General features: G+C 40.4%; 1 protein-coding gene across 24 annotated transcripts; it reads left to right on the top strand.

The window, feature by feature from the left end:
* Positions 1 to 3,778: 3,778 nt before the first annotated feature.
* On the top strand, positions 3,779 to 23,138 carry LOC110688987. Of its 24 annotated transcripts, none has more exons than XR_002504778.1 (13): positions 3,779 to 4,010; positions 4,172 to 4,194; positions 4,519 to 5,204; positions 17,510 to 18,239; positions 18,321 to 18,435; positions 19,338 to 20,302; positions 20,414 to 20,655; positions 20,756 to 20,970; positions 21,207 to 21,299; positions 21,418 to 21,522; positions 21,612 to 22,049; positions 22,557 to 22,652; positions 22,792 to 23,138. XR_002504778.1 is itself a non-coding variant. In XM_021865734.1 (6 exons), exons 3-6 carry the CDS (start codon positions 17,816 to 17,818, stop codon positions 18,791 to 18,793), a joined length of 672 nt encoding a protein of 223 aa, XP_021721426.1. In that variant the 5' UTR covers positions 4,023 to 4,194; positions 5,124 to 5,204; positions 17,510 to 17,815; the 3' UTR covers positions 18,794 to 19,329. The 24 variants fall into 24 exon arrangements, 1 of the variants encoding a protein (XP_021721426.1); XR_002504775.1 differs by having other exon boundaries at positions 4,167 to 4,194; XR_002504766.1 differs by having other exon boundaries at positions 4,155 to 4,194.
* Positions 23,139 to 24,100: the final 962 nt, after the last annotated feature.

Raw genomic sequence — 24,100 nt, 5'->3', positions numbered from 1 at the left:
AATCCCTATTCATTTTAGTCCAATAATATCCTTCTCGCATTATCTTTTGGATTAACATTTTGCCATTTATGTGAGTGCCACAGATTCCTTCGTGGACTATCCTCATTGCTCTTTGGGCATTCTTTTTTCCTACACATAAGGGAGCTCGACCCTTAGGTACCCGTTTATGTAGCTCGCTGTCTATGAATACATATTGGGAAGCCAAGAGTCTTAAAGCTCGTTTTGCTCTTTTGTTAGCATGGGGAGGGTATTCTCCTTTAGTGACATAATTGAGTATATCCGTGTACCACGGTTCTTCTCCTTCTCCTTCTTCGTCTTGGACTACTTCATCATCTTCTATAGCCTGAATATATGCTGGTTTGTGCCTTTTTTCTATAGTTAGAGACATTTGCTCGATTTCCGTGGGAATCCTAACCATCGAGGCTAGTCTTTCCAAAGCATCAGCAAATTGATTTTCTTCTCTAGGTAATTATGTGTATTCTACCTTCTCTAACTGATTAGTAAGAGTTTCCATATAGGTTTGGTAAGGGGCTAGACTTTCACGCCTTACTTTCCACCTTTTGGATATTTGATTGATGATTAATGAAGAGTCTCCGAATATCCGTAACTTTTTTACTCCCAATGCCAAAGCTGTTTCAAGGCCTACCACGCATGCTTTGTATTCAGCAGCATTGTTAGTAACGTCGAAGTCAAGCTTTATGGAGATTGGGACATGCTCTTCTTTAGGTGATACTAGTAATACTCCAACGCCACATCCCTTTTGGTTTGAGGCTCCGTCGAAGTATAAGGTCCAAGTATCATCTTCGGTGACCATCAAGTCTTCATCTGGAAATTTGTTATCTTTTATTGGCGTCGAATCTTCTATTAGAAAGTCCGCTAGAAAATCTGACACCACAGATCCTTTGATAGCTTTTTGTGGCATAAACCTTACATCAAACTGGGCTAAATTGACTATCCATCTTGATATGCGTCCATTGAGTGTAGATTTCTTGAATAGATACTTGAGTGGATCTAATCGGGAGATACAAAGATGGTATGCACTAGCATGTAATGTCTTAGCTTGGTTGTAGCCCACACCAAGGCGAGGCACAATTTCTCAAGTGGTGTATAACGTGCTTCATATTCGAGCATTTTCTTGCTTAGATAGTAGATTTCTTTTCTTTGCCTTCTACTTCTTGTGCTAGCATAGCTCCCATTGTCTCTTTGGTAACTGATAAGTACAACCTAAGAGGTATTCCGGGAAGTGCTGGTGCTAATACGGGAGGATTTGCAAGATAGGCTTTGATCTTTTGAAAGGCTTTTTGACACTCGTCATCCCATATTATTGGTACATTCTTCTTAAGCTTCTTAAAGATTGGTTCACATATCGTCGTCAATTTTGATATGAACCTACTTATGTATTGCAACCGGCCGATAAATCCTCGAATCTGTTTCTCGGTTTTGGGCGGTGGCATTGATTTGATTGCTTTTATCTTGGTTGGGTCTATCGCTACTCCTCTAGAGCTTATGACATAACCCAAAAGCTTGCCTGAGGTGACTCCAAAAGCACACTTAGATGGGTTCAACCTCATATTGTATTTTCTTAGCCTTTCGAAAAATTTCCTTAAGGCTACTTGATGGCGTGGGCGGTCTTTTGATTTTACAATCATGTCGTCGACATATACTTCGACTTCTTTATGCATCATGTCATGGAGTAAGGCAGTCGCTGCACGTTGGTAAGTGGCACCCGCGTTTTTCAACCCGAATGGCATTACCGTGTAGCAGTAAGTGCCCCATGGTGTTATGAAGGTTGTTTTCTCCATATCTTCTTCTGCCATGAGAATATGATTATAACCTACATATCCATCCATGAACGAGAGAAGTGCATGATTTGCTGTGTTATCTACCAGAATATCGATGTGTGGTAAAGGGAAGTTGTCCTTTGGACTTACCTTATTTAGATCTCGATAGTCGACACACATTCTTAATCTTCCGTCTTTTTTCGGAACTGGGACGACGTTGGCGACCCATTCGGGATATTTAGACACCTTGATGAAACCTGCGGTTATTTGTTTTTGGACCTCTTCTTTTATTTTAAGAGCTACGTCGGGTTTCATTCGACGTAACTTTTGTTTTACAGGTTTAATTCCCGGAATTAGTGGTATAGTGTGTTGAGCTATTTCTCCATTAATGCCTGGCATATCTTCGTATGACCAAGCAAATACATCGATAAATTCTTTAAGTAAGTTAATTAAATCAGCTCTTTCTTGTTCATTAAGTGCCAGTCCGATTTTAACTTCTCTTTTATTGGTTGAATCATTTGAGATATCAACCGTCTCAGTTTCTTCAATTATCGGTGTTTTCTTTTCGAGTGTTTCCATTGCTTTAATAAGTTCTTTATCTTTTTCATTGTTAGTTAAGCAATGCTCGTCATCTTGGGTTAGAGAAGAACACAAGAAGTAAGGAGAAGAAGATATATTATTGTACTCTGAGATCATTACATCAAAGAGTGATATGTCCTCAGGGACTTGATCACTAACTGTTCTAGGAGAAGAGATAGAAGGGGAAGGTGCTACTACTAAAGACCTAGCCGACTCTATAGGGAGAGACTCTGACTCTGACTCAGACGACTCTTCGAACATCGGTCCTTGCCTTGTCGTGATGGATATCTTTCTTTCGCTTGGAGTAGTCACCTTGACGGTCTTGCGCCACCCTTGTAGTGATCCTTCCGCTGGAGTGATTAGTTTCGAGAGATCGAAGCTTTTGCTTTGTAGGACTGTTTGTATGAGCGAGGAGTTATCCTCTGTGTAAGTCGGCTCATCCTTTTCTCGCCCAAATAATAATCCCATGATGTTAAAGTCAAAGCATGGGGGTGCTTTCTCCTTATGGACAGGAGTTGGGATTTCATCTGTGAAATAACAATCCAAGAAAATTTCAAATCCCTACGACAAATGGCTCGGGAAATTCATGGCATGGATAGTCCTCTCCTTTTTTTATGAATTGACCATTAAGTGTAAGAAGGTACTGATCCATTGCGATTGCTTTCTTTTGAATGCGAGCGTCCCTATGTGCCTTTGATTTTTCCTGGGCTCGCTTAAGATCTTTCCGAGTCGGTTCGAAACCAAGTCCGAAAGTATCTAATTTAGGGAGGTCAGGTGACTCCAGCAGTTTTCCTATTCCTTTCTTCTTTCCTAGGGTCATCTAAGGAAAATGTCCTTGTTTCTTCAGAATAGCATTTACAATCATGTTAGAATGGGGGTCATGGCAAAGAGGGTTCCTTTCATCCTCCTAGATTAAGGAGACCTCTTCGTTAAAGCCCCATAAATCTTCATCATCCTCATCATGCTCCACGTTAATTATTGGATTTTCTATAGACTTGATTCTCATAGGTGAAGCATCGATGGTGATAGGAATTCCCCCAACTATGACTTTTACTTGTTGGTGGAGAGATGAGGGGACGACCTTTAGGTCATGAAGCCAAGGGCGTCCCAACAATAAATTTAATGAAGCCTTGATATCTACTACTTGGAAAGTAGTAGCATGTTCTATTGCTCTTGCCAAGTAAACCTTGTCAGATTTCGGATGAAGTTTGTCATAAATGAGTTTCTTGACATATGCTTCACATCCCCAAATCTTTAGATTTTAGTTTTCCGGCGCTTTTCTACATTGTAGGTATTGTGTGACATAAAAAACCGTCCTGAAATAACATGCACTGCACGTGACTCGTTAATCTAGCCCGGGACTTCAAATTTTTAGTAAAAAAATAAGAGGGCTATTATTTTAGCTGCCTTAGGGTTTAATTAAAATTAAAAAAAATGCTTTTCACTCATACAGGCTACTAGTAGAGCAAATTGATACTGAGTAGAAAAAAACCCCCTTTAATTCTCAATTTCTCACACAACAAAACCTAAATTTTTATAATCTGCTATCATCCTCATACGATCGAATCTTCGAAACCGCTAGAAATTTTGTTAATTTGGCTTGCAATTGTTGGATTTCGTTCTTCCCCGTAGCGATTTTGTCCTTTTTTGGTAATCTCTTAGCTCTTGTTATCAATTTCGTTGCTTTAATTTAGTTAATAATTGAATTGGTCGCTTAATGTTGATATCTTATTTAAAATTGCTCTGTTTTTTCATTGCATGTTCGATGTTCTGGGAATTGCATTTGCTATTGAGGTTTCCGAACAGTGCAGAAGATACGAACGATCATAATCAGGTTGTAATCAATTAAATTCCTCTTTGTTTATGGTAATTTTGACGGGTAATTTTTTAACAATACTTGAATTAGACAAGTAAAACTATTTAACTAATTAAGAGGTATCTAATATACTTTCAATCTGATTTAAGCTTAACTTTCAACATGATTATTTAAGATGTATCTCTACGAAATATTTTGGGTTTGGATGGATTTGACATTGAAAGTCAGATTATGTTTATTTTTCTAGTTTTTTATTTTATTTTGCAAATTTTAACTTATTTGGGGTTTGTTGGTTGGAAGTTTGTTATAGAGATATAATATTAACCACTCTTTTTATTATAGGAGGTTTAGAGTTTAAGTGATTATTCATCAGTATTTACTTGATGATCATATGAGGTTTGTTCTCCCCTCGACCCCCCTCCCAAAAAAAAAAAAAAAAATTGATTGTATTTGTTTTTGATGTTGGGTTTTGTAATTTGTAAGGTATAAATTGTAGTGTTTTGATCTTATAATCTAGATTAATGTATGTTTATATCAATAAAGATTATAATTTTAACTTGACTTGGTATATATTGTCGTGTTTTTTTATTTCTATTTCTTAAAAAGCTAGCTATTGGTACTGTATTGTTTCTAAATTTTAAAGTAGTTGAGCATCTGTCAAGTTGCATGTTACTAAACTAGTTCATCTGAATGACTAATCCTCCCTTGCTAAGATATATTTTAATGTGATGATATTGTATAAAATATATAAGTTATTATTGTACATTTGTACAACTACAAGCTTGAGTATTTGCCTAAGTTAGTAGATTAAGATATTTTCTTCTATCTTTACTAGGATAAACTATTGTTGGCCATCCTTGATGTCTTGTAAAATCATATCCTATAAGAGTGTGCAGACTATGCCAAATATGAAATTAAAGTCACATTGTTGTTATTGTGGTTGCTAGGTGAAAGGGGAGGAGCTTGTCAAAAAATAGTTCGTGAATTAATTAGCGGAGCTTGTGGCATTTAATTTGCTGCATCATGAGGTAATTATTCAAAATCTTTATTATGTTATATGTTGTGTATAGTTTTATATGTTATTTAATGTGTTATAGAACAATAGATTGCCCTCACAAATAGTTTAACTACATTATTTTTTGTTTTAGATTACAAAATTTTTATTACATCATTGCACTTGAATAGTGAAATATTATTGTATACAATTCATGGTTACATGTTTATGTGCATTTTGACTATACTATGTCACTATGTGTAAGTTTCTTTTTATGTGTGAATGCTGCCATGGGGTTTTCTTTTGGTGTAACTACATTGATACCATCATATATGGAAACCTTAAAAGGGAAACCTTGATAAATTATTTACCATCCTTGTTAATATTGAGAATCAATTACTTCTTTGCATATGTAGGGTTTAGTTTATCACTTATACTCTTTTAATTATAAAATTTATAAACTATAATAATATAGATAAGCTTTTACCAAATGATGAATGATTGGTTAGTATTGGTAGCTTATGAAATCTTTCAAATATCTCCTTACAGAGTTTATACAAGCCATGTTTTTTAATGTGAAATCTAAAATAAGTATACGAGGAAAATTATTATAGATCTAAGTGGTTGAAGTGTTTTGTATTATCAAATACTCATTAATAATCATTATAAATTATATATTTCGCTGTAGATATGGTTAGTTTGGATACTAGTTGGATTGATTCACGAAAACGCAACTCTGCCTATTATGACGGTGGCATGAAATTCTTAGAGTAAGCTAAGAAGAGTCTTGTAGAAGGAAAAACTCGATGCTCATGCAATCAGTGTAAGATAAATAAATGGTATCCTATAGATGAAGTAGGAGGCCACATTTTTTTAACGGTTTCTATAGGAATTATAGAGATTGGATTTTCCATTATGAGGGTGAAGGGAGTAACACCTTAAAGCCCCTTAGTGATCATGGGAAGGAATTAGCTCAAGATGATAGGTATAGACTACTAATAGAAGCTTTTGGGGTCCGCAATGCACAGTTCACTACTGAATTCCAAGGCCCATCATTAAGTGAATCAGATTTTGAAGACGAAGGATCAAATGACATGATGCATGAAGAGTTTAATTTTCATTGTGAGGTAGATGAAGAAATTCCTTCAACTAACTCCGATGAAGAAGTGGCAAAGTACAAACGTCTTATGGAAGCTTCTAATGAGGGTCTATATGTGGGGTTTATTAATTTCTCAAAGTTATCAATTCTATTACACTTATTTCACCTTAAGTATATGTTTCATTGGTCTGCCGAGTCATTTAATAAGTTGCTTGAACTTCTAAATGATGCATTTCCTTTTATCGAAGAGTTTCCATCGTCTTACTATGAAGGCATCAAGATAATCAAGGACTTGGGATTAGGATATGAGAAAATCCATGTGTTTAGGGTAATTTTACCCCGCCACGTGGTCCAATCAGGGGATGACACGTGTCAGCCCCAGGATGGCCCAAGGTGGACCTATCCATGCTTGACATGTGTCACTCTAGAAACCAGGGAGGAATGGCGGCCTTAAGGCCTAAATCCCGAGAATGCGGCTATGCCCACCAATGATTAGGGTTCTGTGACCTAATCAGGGGCACAAATCCCGAGGACCCTATAAATAGGGAGATTCCCCTCTTTCGGAGGACACGTTTTAACCATTTATTACAAACTGTCCCTGTGATAGAGACATCTGAGCTTGGAATCCGAGCAGAGACCCACCTAAATTTCCGCACCTTTTTCTCTCCCTTCAAGTTACTAACTTGTTCGTCGGAGGCGGAGCACCACCCAACCGGTGTCTCCGTTTGTTTTGCAGGTACAGCTTACGCCGGATCAGTTTTTGTGTTGTAACTCTCCCGAGGGACAAAAACACCCAAAACATTTGGCGCCGTCTGTGGGGAGAGTACCTGAAAGATGGTTCAAAAGTCTGTACCACCTCCTAATCTTCTGGGCGATGACCCAGAAGTCTTTACAGACCAGGAGGATGAAGATCTTTAGGTTGAAACCTATACAGCCGATGATGGCTCTCTGATAACCAAACGCATCCGGCCCAGAGAGACTCTGGAGCGGGGTGCCTCCCAGGCGGGTACAAATCGACCCCCTGGACAGCCGGAAGGGGAAACCCATACGGCAGCTGGATCAACACCCGTCACCCGAGACGAACTCATGAGATTCATGACGAGTTTCAAGGGTGAAATTAAAGAGCTGATCACTAAGAGCCGGGCTGGCCCAAGTAGAGGCCAGTCGGCCAAGAAGACTCCTCTGGAAAAGGGAAAGTCGAGATCGGTAGCCCACTCGTCATCCAAAGGAGATGGTAGCCGGGACCATTGATTGGTCCAAAATTCTTCTTCCTAAGAGGAATACCAACAATACCCGCCGGACTCAACATCCGGTGGAAAGTAAAAAATCAACTCTTGATGCCCGGGAAATCATCAACCGGAAGAGAAATCAACAGTTGTCTGAGTCAGCTTCCACGTCGAACTTTCCTGACAACTTCAACAACACCTCTACAGGGAATGCACTTTCCCTGCATGAGAGCCAAACAGGCGGTAATACCGTCCATTCTGGCCCTCAGATGATAGGAACTGTACCGTATGTACCATCTCAGGTGTACGGTCAGTATCCCCCTCACTTCATGCAGCCGACCCTCTTTGGAGGTCAGGATGTCCAGCCACTGGATTGGAAGCTCCGTCTACTTCGCCTGGGTGAACAACCTTCTGCGTTCACCTGGGAGATAACCGAGGCGGCACAGCCGGCCAAGGTTCAGAATGTATTGGTAGGTACCTATGATGGTACCACCAACCCGGAAGATCACCTCATGGCTTACACCAACCTCATGTACTTACAGGGGTTGGATGATGCCGCTTGGTGTCGATGCTTCCCGGCTACATTGAAGGGCATTGCCCAACAATGGTTTGGCAACTTGCCAGCCGGGTCTATTGATAGTTTCAGGAAGCTTGCCTTCCTGTTTGCTTCCAACTTTTCAATGAACATCCCTGCTAAGAAAACAAGCCTGGACTTGAGTACCATTAAGCAAGGGGAGAGAGAAGGGCTGCGCTCCTATGTCAGGCGGTTAAATCTGATTAGAATTCAGATTCAAGGACTGTCTGATGAGGTAGCTTTTACAGACTTTTTCAAGGGTCTGAGAGACGGGTCGACTTTTAAGTTCGACCTAGTCAGAAAAGGGGCTTTCACTTTACAGGAGGCCCTGAAGGAGGCGGAAAGCTATATTCAAGCAACCGACCTCTGCTCGCCTGGTAATCAGTCGGACTCCAAGAAGTCTAACAAACAGAAAGACAGCCGGCCTGCTCAGCCAGCCAAAAATAAAGAAGAGAGCAAGAAAAGAAAAGAAATCTGGGCGGTTAGTGACTCTAACCAGCCGTCCCAGAAGAAAAAGAAATAATTTAAACCGTACGTCACTAAGTACGAGTTTAACATGGACTGCAACTCCATCCTCATGGAAATTAAGGACCGGCTGTCCCTAGAGAAGCCGAATCCAATGAAAAGTTCCATTCAATCAAGGAACAAGAACAAATTCTGCCAATACCATGAGGAAGTTGGCCATGACACCAACGACTGCTTCAGCCTTCAACGGGCGTTGGACCGTTTGGCTGACAAGGGGATGTTAAAGTCCTACATTTCTAAGTCCCCAGCCGAGGCAAAGAAAAAGAACAAGGGTCAGTCCTCCAAGACTAACCCCCAGCCTGTAGTAGCTCGGATGCCGACAAGGAGCCGATCTACACAATAGCAGGCGGGTTCTCATGTGGTGGCCCTACCATCCGGGGCACCAAGAGCCATCTTTGAAAGATGGACAAAGATGATGATGAGCAGGCATCTGCAAGCTCCTCCTTCCCAGACGTCCTGATCACTGAGAAGGACAGGGGCAGCGTCCGCCGTCCGCATGATGACCCGGTCGTCATTGAATGTAAGGTTGCCAACCAGCTGGTTAGACAGATCCTTATTGACACCGGCAGCTCATCAGACATCATCAGCCTCCGGTGCCTGCAAAAGCTGAAATACAATGTCAACAACATGTATTCGGTCACCACCCCTCGGTTGGTTTTGGGGGTGGGATGGTCTACCCAGCTGGAAGAATTGACTTACCAATCCGGCTGGGAGAGAAAGGCCAGGGACGACATATTGTCGTCAGATTCTTGGTCGTTGAGGAGTTGACCGCCTACAACATATTATCGTTGGTCGGCAAACTCTCAACAAAGCCAAGGCGGTTATCATCCCGTCTCTCATGCTCATCAAGTATGAGAGATATGACGGCTCTGTTGGTTCCTTGAATGGGGATCAAAAGACGGCCCGGGAGTGCTATCTCTCAGCCGTCAAAGATACTGTGGCCCCAGGTGGCCAGGAACCAATAGACCTTGACAATGTCAAGGATGCCGAGCCAGTACCTGCCCCACCAGCAGTCGGGAAGAAAAGAAAGGCACCTCTGCTGGTGGAGGTGAAGAAAGAGAAAAAATAGCAATCACTGGCCGGCGAACGGTCAGACGAGCTCCGTCCCCAACCGGCTGGTGAAAACATTGATCTCGCTCTGGATGACGCTCTGGATGACAGCCGTCCAGAGCGTACTATAAAGGTTGGGACGGTTGCTCATGCTACTCTGGGTGCAAGATTGTACCTTCTGCTGAAAGAATTCAAAGACATTTTTGCCTTTGAAGTGGAAGAGATGCCAGGCGTCAGCCCGGATCTCGCTGTCCACAAACTCGCCGTGGACCCCAAAAAGAAGCCCATCCGGCAAAAGAAAAGAAACCACGGCAAGGAAAGAAGTCAGGCGGCAGCTGCCGAAGTCAAAAAGCTGCTTGACGCCAAGTTCATTCGGCCTTGTAATTTCCCCGACTGGATGGCCAATGTGTTCCTTGTTAAAAAACCGAATGGGACCTGGCGCATGTGTGTTGATTACACAGACCTCAACAAGGCGTGTCCAAAGGACAGTTAGCCGCTTCCAAAGATTGACAGTCTGGTCGACTCTACAGCCAGTCACGCCTTAATGAGCTTTATGGATACCTATTCTGGCTTCCATCAGATACCCCTCCGGAAGAAAGATCAAGAGAAGACGGTCTTCGTCACTGATTTGGGGTTATTCTGTTATACTGTGATGTCATTTGGCTTGAAAAATGCGCCTGCCACTTACCAATGGATGATTAATACGGTCTTCATTAATCAAATTAGGAGGAATGTGGAGGCGTATATTGATGACATGATAGTCAAATCCAAGCAACAGGCGGATCACCTTGCTGATCTCTGAGAAACATTCACCACCCTCAGGCAGCATAAGGTCATGTTAAACCCCAAGAAATGCGTCTTTGGTGTTGAGTCTGAAAAGTTTCTCGGATTTCTGATTGATCAAAGGGGGATAGAGGCTAACCCCGAAGATACAGGCGGTGATTGACATAATGTCACCCCGTTCTGTCAAGGAAGTTCAGAGACTCACCGGTTGCCTGGCCGCCTTGGGGAGGTTCCTCGGCCGGTCATGCGACAAATGCCTTTACTTCTTCCAAGCAATCATGAAGAAGACCAGGTTTGAATGGGGGGACGAGGCTGAGACGGCATTCCAGAAGTTAAAAGAACATTTGCATTTTCTACCTAGGCTGGTTAGTCCCTTGCCTAGGGAGACATTGTACATGTATTTAGCCGTCTCAGATCACGCTCTCAGTGCCGTTCTCTTTGCTGAGCGAGACGGCGCTCAGCTCTCGGTTTACTTCATTAGCCATGTTCTCAAACATGCTGAACTCCGGTACCCCATGGTTGAAAAATTTGGTCTTGCTTTGTATATGGCATTCAAAAAGCTGAAGCCTTACTTTCTAGCACATCCGGTGGTGATTTACACCGACTAGCCACTCAAGTGGCCAATGTCCACCTTGGAGTCATCCGGGAGAATGTTGAAATGGGCTATTGAAATGCAAAGTCTTGAAATCACTTACGAACCAAGAAAGGCAGTGAAAGGTCAGGCGTTTGCCGACTTCATTGTTGAAATGACCCGTCCGGTGGCTCCGGATAATCTTGATCAGGTTTGGAAAGTGTATGTAGACGGGAGCTCTACAAAAAACGTCTGTGGTGCAGGTGTAATCTACGAGTCTCTTGAAGTGGACAGATATGAGTATGCACTACGGTTCAAGTTTCAGGCCTCTAACAATGAGGCAGAATGTGAAGCCTTGCTAGCCGGTATCCGTATGTGTAAGGCGGCAGGGGGAATGAAAATTGACGCCTACTCTGATTCTGGAAAATATGAGGCAACTCATCCGGCTATGATCAAATACCTTCAGGTAGTCAAAGAAGAGAGGCTGGGGCACTTGAGGAATTCCGTCTGAATCAAGTGCCTAGGTCGGACAACAACGAGGTGGATGCATTTACCTGGGTAATACTCAGACGGATTCTTCATTTACCTAATTAAGTTTGATACTTAGTAAAGGTTACATTTGTTTGATCGCCTGGGTAATACTCAGATGGATCCTTTGTTTATTTAACTAAGTTTGATACTTGCTATGATTTAATAATTGCCTGTCCGTCTGGGTAATACCCAGACGGGCTTATTTGTTTAAACCAACTAAGTTCGACACTTAGTGTAAATTTAATGTTGTAATAACGCTCGGCCAATGCTCTGATTAAAAGCTAAGCACAAAAACGCTTAGTGGCTATACAACCGGTCCTAAACAAGACCAAAGGCTAAAACAACCGGATGGTTGCTTATTTTATAAAACCGCATGTCCCAACATGGACAAAGGTGTCCGGCGACACCTCTCCGGGTGCAATCGTCGCAGAGAACAGACTATTTGTCAGTTCTACGTACCTATGCAGACGACAAAAATTGAACGACCGAATTGGTCATCTCATAGCCGTCAATGATCTGTGAAGAATGATCAAGTTACCGAATACCGGATGCCCCTAGACATTAGTCGGTCACCGGCTGAAGTTCTCACTTAGGTTATTTATTCCAAAGTTGCATTTTCTATCCCAATTGGGGAAAAAGAGTTGTGCAATGGCTATGCAATCTCTACCAAGACGGGGAAAAACCGCTTGGGTAGTGACTGGAACGCCTGTTGGTGTACGGCTGTGCACTTGGTTTGGGCCAACCACTACTGTGATTGATTGACTTACAAAAGTAGCATGCTCTTTGCAGCATCAGACGTTCCCAAGTCAATCAACCAACTCTATTGGAAACCAACCACACAGCCGTCCAGGGGCAAGGACAACCAGCTGTTAATAAGTTAGGCAAAAAATTGCCGCATGCTTTTCATAAGTTAGAAAAAAATCAGGCATATACGCACAAAGGCAAAAAATTGAAATCCAAACATAAATGCAAAATGATCAAAACCGACTCAGTCGGTGCATTCATAAAAAGTCCACCCAACCAAACGGTTGTAGTGGATCAAATGTTAACAGGACCCTGTCCGGGAGAAGATAGAAATTGTTGATTACCCGGCTCCTCAGCCGATAAATACACGAATACTCGGCACACAGGCCAGAAAAGCAAGTTATTGGCATACTGCCGCAGATTAAAGAAAAAATAAAAAAAAGAGTTGGCATACTGCCGTTAAAAAATCACTTCTGGCCCGCAGGCGGCTCTTCCTGGTCATCATCGGAGGGAATCTCATGCACTTCACAAGGACCAGGACCAGGACCAGGAAGCTCTAGCGCAGGAAGCTCAGTGTTGGCGTTAGCCCAGGCGTCGAAGGACTCAGGCTCACCTTTCTCTCTCAAGTACACCACATCTTCGGCGTACCTGTGAGCAGTGCCCAGATGCCATAATCCTTGTCTGGGTACAAGGCAGCCCAGGCGATCTTCATGCAGGCATCGTTGTCAGCATCGCTTTCAGCAACAAGGCGGTTTTAATCCGCCTCCAGAGTAGCTACAAAGTTTATCCGAGCCTGAGCAGCCTCCTTCTCCAGCTTCTCAACCTTGGTCTTCAAGTTGGTGTTCTCTTCAGAAACACCTTGGAGTGTGCCAAAGTCCGCCTGGGCCTTCTTGAGCGCCTCCTAAGACTTCTTGAGGCTCTCCTCCGCCTTTTTCTAGGCTTCCTCCGCCCCCTTCTAAGCCGTCTCAGCGTCGCCCGCCTGCTGGTTTGCCGTCTTCAGGTCCGCCTCCAGCTGCTGGATTCTTGACGCCTATGTCATTGTGATTGCTTTAGTTTCAGGGACAAGATTCGTTCCAGGTTGAACGTCTCTATCCCAGGGATAGCGTTCTTGTCCTTCTTGCTCACCGCCTCCAGCATGGCTTTAGCATGCTTCTGGACGTCTGGCCAGCGGGGAGATTGATCTGCACCATAATCAATAGGTGATGAGTGCGAAATTAAGGCAGCACCTATCTGTTGCCGACCGTGTGAGGATGACGTCTGTTGGGAGTGGGATTTCACTCGCAAAGGCAACCCGCGGGGATTCAAATGGGTTCTTACTTCAGAGCCTGCCAAGCGGGAGCCGCTTGCAGGCGTGGTGAACCCCCCGGTTGCTGATAAGGGGTTGACGAGGTCGAGGCACAGACTGCCGCCTATCCTCTCGTTTCGCCCCCCTATCCGCATCTTTTGGTTCACGGCTGAGGCGCCAGGAGTTAAGGCGGAGGCTGACTTTTTGGTCTTGTTAGGGGTGGAGGCGGAGTCCTCCCTGGCCCTTTTGAGATCTTTCTCAAACGTCTTTCCTACCTCTCCTCCCTGTGAAAATAACCAAGTTAAAGTTAGCATCCGGAGAAAGTAAACTTTGAGGCCAACCTAAGAAAGAGTCAAGCGTTCTTTACCTTGGCCCTGACTGCGGCCGCCTGTTTTTCCGCAAGCTCTTTGCGGATGGTTGCAGAGGATCGTTTGGGTGTCTTCTCCGTCTGCAACATGCTTAAAGCTTCTTCTGCAAAAAGAAAAAAGTTGATTAATACATCATCAAGCAATTCTGATACAGAAGTACTACAGGCGGATGTGAACTAACTCAGGCGCATACGTTTGGTAAACATGTTTCCTAGCCCGCAGGCGGCTAAGAAATACTCATCCCTGAACCAGGCGCTCTTAGGGATCCAGTTCTTGGTAACTTTTATTGTCTCCTCGGTTGACAGGGTTGCATCCGTGAGGCCGAAAAAATCCGCCTCAATTATTTTGTCAAAGTCCTCGTCTGGGATCCGGGGAAGAGCGCACTTTCGGCCCATCAGGTTGGGCTTCTTATTGTATTGGCGGAACTCGTAGTTTTCCCGCTTGCTGGGAGCCGACAGCAGGTAGAACCTGTGCTTCCAGCCGTCAAATTTGGAGACCTTGTCTAAGGTCATCATGTATTGGGGATATGTGGTTACAGTGTACCACGCCCTCGGCTTCAGCTAAGATAATGCATCTTAGCAAAAGCTTCTCAGCCGGGATGGAGCCCCTGGAGCTCGCAAGCGGCAACATACCCCAAGATGTTTGCCCAAGAATTGGGGGTAAGTTGCCAAACTCCGAGGCCGTAGCCTCTCAAGATCGCCTTCACCGCTTGGTGGAGGGGAAAGCGAAGATCGGCCTTGAACGCCGCCTCATAACAGCCGAAGTAGTTGTTGGCGTTCTGTTGATCGTCTTCCCTGACGATGGTGCCGTCCTCAGGCGACACTCTGATCTTGTACCTGTCTCCTAACGGGTGCATTTGTTTAAATCTTTTTAAGTTCTCCTCCATGTGACCCCTGTCTTTGGCTGAGACGTGGATTTTGAAGGGGTCGTCTTTCTCACTCCACTTCTTTCTCTCCTCCTCCTCGCTATCCTAAAGCGGTGGCAAGTCGTCACAACTCTCAGAAGTGGAGGCGGAGCTGTCACTCTCCGTCTCCCCCTCAGTTTGTGGCAAAGGAGCTGAGACGGCTTCGTCGCCGTCTTGGTCGCATTCTTCCAAAAAGGAATCTGCGGGAGACGAAGGGGCACGCGGAGGGGATCTCTCCAGAGCCGTCTGGTTTCTCTAACCAGACGCATCTCCCTCAAGCGTTTGGCCGCCTGAGCCCTCGCTTCGGTAATCCGGATCGACAGCCGTCTACATAGTCCGAGCCATTATGTCTTGCACAGACACATAAATGGTCGGAATCCAAGCAAAAGGGTGGTCCCAACACCCCGAGACGGCACTCCCAGTCCTAGACTCAGCCGTCCCCGGTGACCGGCTGGATTCTATCCTAGGCTGTGCCGTGTGTGTTGGTGATGCATCCATTTATTGCAAGAAATATGTACAAGCGATGAAACAAGGAAAAAGAGTTGAGAGAGGCAGAGACGGTACCTTTAGATTTGATAACTGAAGATAGACGGGTACGGCTGGGTTGACGAAGAACGAGTTTTCTCGCTTGCGCTTGACTCAAACGGATGACTTTTGCTCTCTCAAAGTTGTCTCTCTTGAAAATTTTTGTAAACGTACAAAATGATGAGGGTAAACGGCTATATATAGGGGGTAAATGCAGGGGCATTCCCGTAATTTACTCGGAAGGTGAACGATTACTCTTTGGTGGTAAAATTACCACCAACCAGAGCGTGACGCGTGTCACAGATGCCACGTGGCGTGCCACGTCACATCTGTGAGGGGCAAATGTTTAGGGTAATTTTACCCTGCCACGTGGTCCAATCAGAGGACGACACGTGTCAGCCCCAGGATGGCCCAAGGTGGACCTATCCCTGCTTGAAACGTGTCACTCCAGAAACCTGGGAGGAATGGCGGCCTTCAGGCCCAAATCCCGAGAAAGCCGCAATGCGGCGCAGCCCGCCAATGATTAGGGTTTAGTGACCTAATCAGGGGCACAAATCCCGAGGACCCTATAAATAGGGAGATTTCCCTCTTTTGGAGGACACGTTTTAAACATTTATTACAAACTGTCCCTGTGATAGAGACATCTGAGCTTGGAATCCGAGCAGAGACCCACCTAAATTTCCGCACCTTTTTCTCTCCCTTCAAGTTACTAACTTGTTCATCGGAGGCGGAGCACCACCCAACGGGTGTCTCTGTTTATTTTGCAGGTACAGCTCACGCCGGATCAGTTTTTGTGTTGTAACTCTCCCGAGGGACAAAAACACCCAAAACACCATGCATGTCCAAATAATTGCATGTTATATTGGGGTGAGTTTGCTGATGAAAAAGAATGTCATTAGTGTAATACATCAAGGTGAAAAACTGTGAAAGGGATGGAGAGTGAGACAATTGAGAAAGGAAAGAAACATTTTAAGAAAGGTGAGCCAGCTAAAGTGATGCGATATTTTCCTCTCATACCTAGATTGAAGAGGCTTTATATGTCTTCTAAAACAGCAGAAGATATGCGATGGCATTTTGGTCGTGTAGATGATATGATTTTAAGGCACCCTGCAGATGGTGAGGCTTGGAAAAAATTTGATAAAAAATATAAGGAATTTTCTGTTGACCCTCGTAGTGTGAGATTGGGTTTAGCTAGTGATGTTTTTAACCCATACCGTCTAATGAATACTAATTATAGCACATGTCTGGTGGTCTTGATTCCTTACAATCTTCCCCCATGGATTTGCATGAAGTTATTGTCTTTTATTTTGTCCTTTATTATTCCAGGTAAATATAGTCCTGGTATCGATATTGATATATACTTGCAACCATTAATCCATGAGTTGAAATTGTTGTGGAAAGGTGTAAATCCCTTTGATGCTTATAGTAGAGAAAACATTAAGTTGCGAGCAGCCTTACACTCCACAATAAATGACTTCCTAGCATATGCTATGTTGTCGAGATGGAGTACAAGAGGTTATAAAGCTTGCCCTTCTTGTGCCCATTCTACTTATGCATATAGATTTGGTGGTAAAATTGTTTATCCTGGACATCAAAAATGGTTGCCAATTAATCATCCTTGTCGCTCAGAAGCTCATTTATTTAATGGGAAAAAGGAGTATGGTGTTGCTCCAATTTCCTTAAGTGGGACTGAAATTTTGAAGTAGCAAGAAAGGGTTAAATACGTTAATGGAAGCATAAAAAAGATTCTAAAAAAAGAAAAAACGATGATGATGATGGTCAAGATGAAGCTGGTAATGTTTAATGGAAGAAGAAGAGTGCTTTTTTTGAATTGGAATATTGGGAACACAATCTTCTTAGACATAATTTAGATGTCATGCACATCGAAAAGAATGTGTGTGACAATATTTTAGGAACTCTTTTAGATATGGAAAAAAGTAGAGATGATGCGGTAGCTAGATAGGCTCTTGAGAAACTAAACATAAAATCTAATCTTTGGCTACAATCTAATCCTAATCGGGTTCAAAAATATATGCCTCTATCTGCATACAACATATCTAATGAAGAGAAAGAACAATTTCTAAAAATGTTAAACAGACTTAGAGTTCCCGATGGATATGGGTTTAATTTACAAAATGTGTCAATTTGAAGCAGCAAAAACTTATTAATTTGAAAAGCCACGACAACCACATCCTTATGCAAGATATCCTTCTGGTTGCTTTAAGAGCAACGAATGCCACAAAAGTTATTGACTTGCTTGAGGAGTTGTCATACTTTTTCAAGAAGATTTGTTCACCTGCTGTTGATAGTAAAGAATTAGATTCCATTCAGACGGAGCTTGTGTTAACTCTGTGCAAAATGGAAAAAGAGTTTCTACCAACTTTTTTCACCATCATGGTTCATTTGCTTATTCATTTGGTGGATGAGGTTAAACTCGGCTGAGTCGTTCATTACAGATGGATGTATCCCATTGAAAGGTGAATACATATATCTTAATCTTCACCCTTATAAAAGGATATTTTACATGTCTCAGTCATCTTTTTATAGTATACACTAACATACATATTCTTTGTTATATTCTAAGATATTTGGCCTTTCTGAAATTGCATGTAAGTATTAAAGCACAACCTGAAAGATCTATAGAAGAAGGGTTCCTTTTATGGGAGACAATTACATTTTGCTCAAGATATTTAGAAAGTATTGAGACGGTGTTCAGTATACCAAAAAGTAATGAGGATGGTGTTCCAAATATTAATAACTATATATACAATTCCGGTGGTCGTGTAATTAGAAAGAAAGAAAATGTACACCTTGATGACAGAAGTTTAATGCAAGCACATCGCTACATATTGCTGCATTCAGATGAAATGAAACCAGTTCTTGAGTAAGTAGTATATGTTATGAGTAATTTTATAGTATATTCACTTCTTCTCATGGTATTGACACAATTTTTCATTCTGAAAAGTGAGTTCATACAACAAAAACGACAACAAGAGAATCAAGTCGGAAGAAGTCAATCGAATGAATACATCAAAAGCCAGTGGATAATCAAAGAATTCGCCGATTGGTTGAAAAATCAGGTTATATGCTTTAAAAATGTTGAAAACTTTTCTTATATAGTTACTATTATACCCATCAATGTGTAACTTAATTCTTTCATAATTCTAGGTCCATAACCTAGATGATAGCACAATAGAAGGAATATTGAGAAAGTCCCTAGCCGGTGGTTTAAGTAAGCGGGTAAAAAAGATGAAAAGTGTGGTGATTAATGGATACAAATTTGATACCGTGGATCGTGAGAGATTTCGAAAGACACAAAATTCTGGAATTATGATTGAAGCCGAAGGCCAAGAGTATTATGGAAAGCTCAACAAAATATTGGATTTTGACTATTACGGTTCTTTCAAGGCTATAATGTTTCGTTGTGATTGGGGTTGATGTACATAGGGGGTGTTAAAACATACCTAAATGGTGGCGTTTGTGTCAGTTTTTTAAAGTTAATGCACACTGGTCGGAATTTGCAAGATGATCCATTTATTTTTTCGTCTCAAGCCAAACAAGTTTTTTACATTGAAGATAAGATTAAAAAAGGATGGCTTCATGTTATTAAAACTAAACCTAGAGACTTGTTTGATATACCCGATGATGAAGAGCTCTTAGAATGACATATTTCATTTGAGAATATTACATTGTGGTTGATCGTATAAGTTCATTATTAGTTTTGGATTTGTTTTAAACATCTATTCATTATTCAATTATGGATTTTATTTAATTATATATTCTGATTTGTGATGATTTTTTAAGAGATGATGGTCTTTATGTGACATAACTTATAATATTTATCTTGTACATAAATGTTGCCTTATTTAATGATTGATGCGACTTTGATCTTGTTATGTATACTTTTTCTTTTATATGTTACCTAGATATGCATAACATGATTTTATATACTGAGCATAATCATGTGTTACTTGTCATGCAGGAGATGACTTATCGAAAGAAGAGAGAGAGAGTTGCATCTACTGCACCCCCTACATCTATGAGTGAAGATGCATCACAACCAACAAAAAAGTATGCTACTGAGAAAATGTCCCAAGTTCCCACGACTATTAAATGGGGGCCATTTTCTCCACCAACTAACACTACATCAAAGGTTGTGGCTCCTTGTCTTAAAACATTAAAGAGTGCCCAACAACCTCCTAATGAAAACAAAGTTGGACCTGTATGGAAAAATCCACCAACTGGTTCATCAGCAAGCTCACTAAAGGCACGAACAACCTCACTAAAGGCACCATCATTTGCAACCAGCTCACGTAAGGCACTAGAGGCATTACCACTCAAAGTACCATCATCATCCAACTCACCAGCTTCAAGTTCACATAAGGTACCTAATTTACCATCAAGTTATGAAGGAAAAAAAGTCATCCACTCTTTCATCCATTATCTCACCTAACATCCCATATTCTATAGCTTCAAAACCTTTAACATACCCGTCTAATTCTTCTCCTCATTCTGACCAGCCCCTTAAATACCATGTTACTAACTCAAAGCCTTCTACTTTTCCTCCTAATTCTGAGCAGCCCCTTAAATACCCTGCTACTAAGTCAAACCCTTCTACTTCTTATCCTAATTCTGAGCAGCCCCTTGAATACCCTGTTACCAATTCAAACCCTTCTACGTCTTCTCCTAATTCTAACCAGCCCCTTAAATACCCTGCTACTAACTCAAACCCTTCTACTTCTCCTAATTCTAACCAGCCCCTTAAATACCCTGCTGCTAACTCAAACTCACATAATTTACGTGAGAAAAGAGAAGAACAACCTGATGTTGGTTATAATGAAGCATTAGAAAAAGGCTTAAAACCATTCAAATATCTGCGGTCAAAGTCTCATCTTGATTGGCCTATGTTTATAGATTTTGATGACAAGGAAGAGTTTATGACAATAGGTATGTTCACTATATTCTTCTCTATTTATTAATACACTTTATTCTTATCATGCATATGTCATCTTAAAAACACACATTTTTTCAAATTATAAGTCCTATTCCTTTATGCAGATGCAAATGGTCATATTGTACTGTTGAGTGGTTATATTAAGCCAATTGATGTCTGGAGTAATAATGGTGTCAGATTCTATGTTCAATTTATTGATTTATACCAACCCATTCAGAAAGGTGGACATATTTTGATCCGATTCCTTGGTAGTATTGCAAAGATAGAGACATATTGTCCGGTAGGAGAGTTGTATTGGCATGCTCTTGATGAGCATTTTAAAAAGAAGATAATCACAGAGATAAGAGTATGTGAAACCATTTTTACTTGAATTATTTATAGGTAGATTCATATATTTATAAACTTGTGACCATTCTTACTTGAATTATTTGTTTTTCATGCATAAGGATCGCTTTATAATTCCAGAAGGTGAACTATATAACAAAGCAGCCCTCAAGAATTTCAATAAAAGTTGGAGGCAATAAAAATTCACTCTTAAGAGGGATCACTACAAACCAGAAGAAAAAAGTTTAGAAGAGATGTGTAACGCTGTACCACCGCATAGGATTAGTAGTCAAAATTAGGTAAAGCTCTTAAGTATTGGGATATAGAGACAGGAAAAGTAAGTACATTTTACAGTTTAATTACATGAATCTATATTTATGCATTAATTTCTAACAATCATCTAACATTGTATCAATTACTTGAATAATATGTCTTGCAACATATGTCTTGTTCAGGAATAAAATAATAAGTAAACTGATGATTAGTATACCACTGTCTAGTTATGTATGTGTGATTCTTATTTATTATATACGTCTAATTATTTTATTTACAACTCTTTGAATGTGAGTGCAGACACTAGCAACATGTGAAAAAGCAGCACGAGCCAACCTAAATCAATTACATAGATTTGGTTGTAAAAGTTTTACGAACCGACAAGCCGATTATGTATGAAATAATAGTATTAATTACCATGCATAATATGTATTAAACTCTTTTGTTATCGACTGATTATGGTACTTTATTCCTCATATTTGAATAATTCTTGATACATTATTACTTATAGGAAGATGAGCATAGAGAAAAAATGAGCTTATTAGCTCTCTGGATACAAGAACATACAGGAAAGGATGGAAGCTTTCTTCCGGGCACAGTCACTGAAGATTTTGTGGTAAAATATCTAAATAAGTTTTGTTAAGCCAAATACTTTATGTAGTAATGATGTTCTATTATTACATTATTAACTTAAATTTTATTTAGGATGATGCAAAAGCCAAGGTTGAAGAGTTGAGGATATTATACCCTTCTAAGTCTCAACAGGAACTCGAAGATGAAGCCTTTGAACAGACCATGCATGGTGGAGAAATCCCTGATCGTTCTACAGGTTACGGACTTGGGGTTCGAAAGAATGACATTTATGGGGTGCATGCTTTGCTAAGGAAGGATGGGTCTTGAAAAATTCGACAAAGGACTGTAGTAATGGATAATAATGTAAAAGAAGTGTCTGCTCTGCAACAAAAAAATGAAGTACTTGAGAAGGAAAATGAAAAGCTAAAAGACCAAGTACAAGAGAATAACAATCTTCTTAAAACACTTATTGGACAATTCTCTCAAGTTGTCGGTGCAGTTTGTGAAGGAAAGAGTTTAACAGGACTTATGGATTGTGCTAAATCAATCTTGGGAGTGGAAAACCAACAGGTATCTACTTATTATGATTTTGTTGTATTTATGGTCCTTTGAATCTAAGGAATTTCCTGTCAAAAAACAAAAAATCTAAAGAATTTATTATTTTTACAATGTTTCTATTAGTAGTTTAAAGTTGGGCTAAATGCTATTGTGAAAGAAATTTGCTACTTCAACAATACAATTTTCTGTTTATGTGGGTTGCTATGATATAATAGGTTTGGAGGTATTTGTTAAAATACTGTTGTGTAAGAAGGATGAGAGAATTAATTATTATAAGATTTGATTCCTTGTATTTCCTGTGTATTGTTTCCCTTTGCATGCCAATCTGTTTCTTCTTTATATTAGTGCTTTATGATGAAATATCTTTTTCCTTTCTCCCACCATAGATTGTTGATGCATGATATATCATTTATGTTCCTTTAAATTTGTAATGATTTATGTAAATCTGGTGTTAGTTTTTAGATAGGCTATACTACAATAAAATTTGATTTAATAATTATATAAGCCTGGTCTTTCAAGGCCCTGTGACTGGCTTTGCTGTATCGTCTCCATCTGGGTTTGCTCCAAATGCATCGTCAACAATGACAACATTTTTATAGGGTGTTAAATCATCAGGTAAATTTGGCTGTTGTACTCCAAATTTCAGCACACTCCAAATGTTTAGCTTATATTTATTAGGTTTTAATAATGTATTGAAATAATACTTGATGGGATAAATTAAAAGACGAATATTGCAAACTATTGTTTTTTTCAGGTTTTGGATGCAGCGCTACAGGAAAGCAAAGCTAAGGAATCTTGAGCTACGTACTTGAAACTAGCCTACTACAGTACTACCTACGCATTGATGCATCCTATGTAGTTAATTAGATCATTCCTAGCTAGCTAGTTATAGCTTTTAATTTCAAAGCTTCGATCTAAGGGTTTTTTTAGCTGCTATATTGTACATTGTTATTTAGATGATATATTTTGAAAGTTCGGATTGTTAGGATGGTAATTTTATTTTTTATTTTTTTGACAAGATTGTTAGGATCGGATGATGGTATTTTGGATAAAGTTATGTAGCTAGTATTTTTGTTTGATTTTAACTTTAATTAATATAAATTTCATGTTTTAATCTGCTATGTTTAATTTGATATATATATATATATATATATATATATATATATATATATATATATATATATCCCTTAAAAATAATATTATATAATTATTACAAATAAATAATAAAATAGATATTTTTTATGAAAAAAAAAAACCTACAATATAATTCAGGACGCCTTTTGCTGTCAAGTATTATGACTTAAAAAATTTTCCACCGCTATCATGAGGACAACAAAAAGCGTCATAGTATGTTTGGGACAAAAATTAAAGTCAACAATTAGACATCTTAAAGCATCGCAGTATTTATAGATGGCGCATGAATATAAAATATGGACGATAAATTCAATTATGTGGTCATAAAAAGCGTCCACAATGACGACAGAAAAAAGCATCGACAATCTTTGGACTATATAGGTGTCGACATTTGCATCACCAAAAAGCGTCGCAAAAATATCGACTCGGTATTTTGCGATGCTTTTCCAAAGCGTCAACAAAATATTTTGCGACGCTTTTAAACGTCGATAAAATAGCAAAAAAGCGTCTCAAAATCACGGGATTTATAGTAGTGTGTGTTCCATAATCAACAAACAAATTCGTTAAAACACGGAAAGAATCACATTCAAGGTAAGGATCAATAGTTGCAAATATATTTGAATGGCATGGTTGTCTAAACCATGAGTCAAGATTTCTTGATTATAAACAAACATTTCCCTAACATAAAAACTCACAAAGTTCAAATCATAGGCATGATTTGTGTTCCAGACATCTTTAGCAATGTCATATTAACAAGAACGTACTCAAGGTTATATAGGCTCTTAACAGTTGATCGATTCGGAATCATTCTAAGACAAGTAAGTCTTACTTGTTAAAAACCGAAAGTAAAGAGCTATTGTTCATGGTATAGACAATTGACTCCGAACGCTAAAGATGATTCAATTACTTCAACGCCTCAAGAAGAATTT

Source organism: Chenopodium quinoa, unplaced genomic scaffold (genome assembly GCF_001683475.1).
Source record: "Chenopodium quinoa cultivar QQ74 unplaced genomic scaffold, ASM168347v1, whole genome shotgun sequence".
NCBI lineage: Eukaryota > Viridiplantae > Streptophyta > Magnoliopsida > Caryophyllales > Amaranthaceae > Chenopodium > Chenopodium quinoa.
Note: the sequence above shows the minus strand (reverse complement) of the source record. Positions and strands in the feature narration are given on the sequence as shown.

Coding starts and splice junctions, on each gene's coding strand:
- LOC110688987 (XM_021865734.1), top strand. Junction 18,240..18,320: donor GAAATGAAACCAGTTCTTGA/GTAAGTAGTATA, acceptor CATTCTGAAAAG/TGAGTTCATACAACAAAAAC. Junction 18,436..18,523: donor CCGATTGGTTGAAAAATCAG/GTTATATGCTTT, acceptor TCATAATTCTAG/GTCCATAACCTAGATGATAG.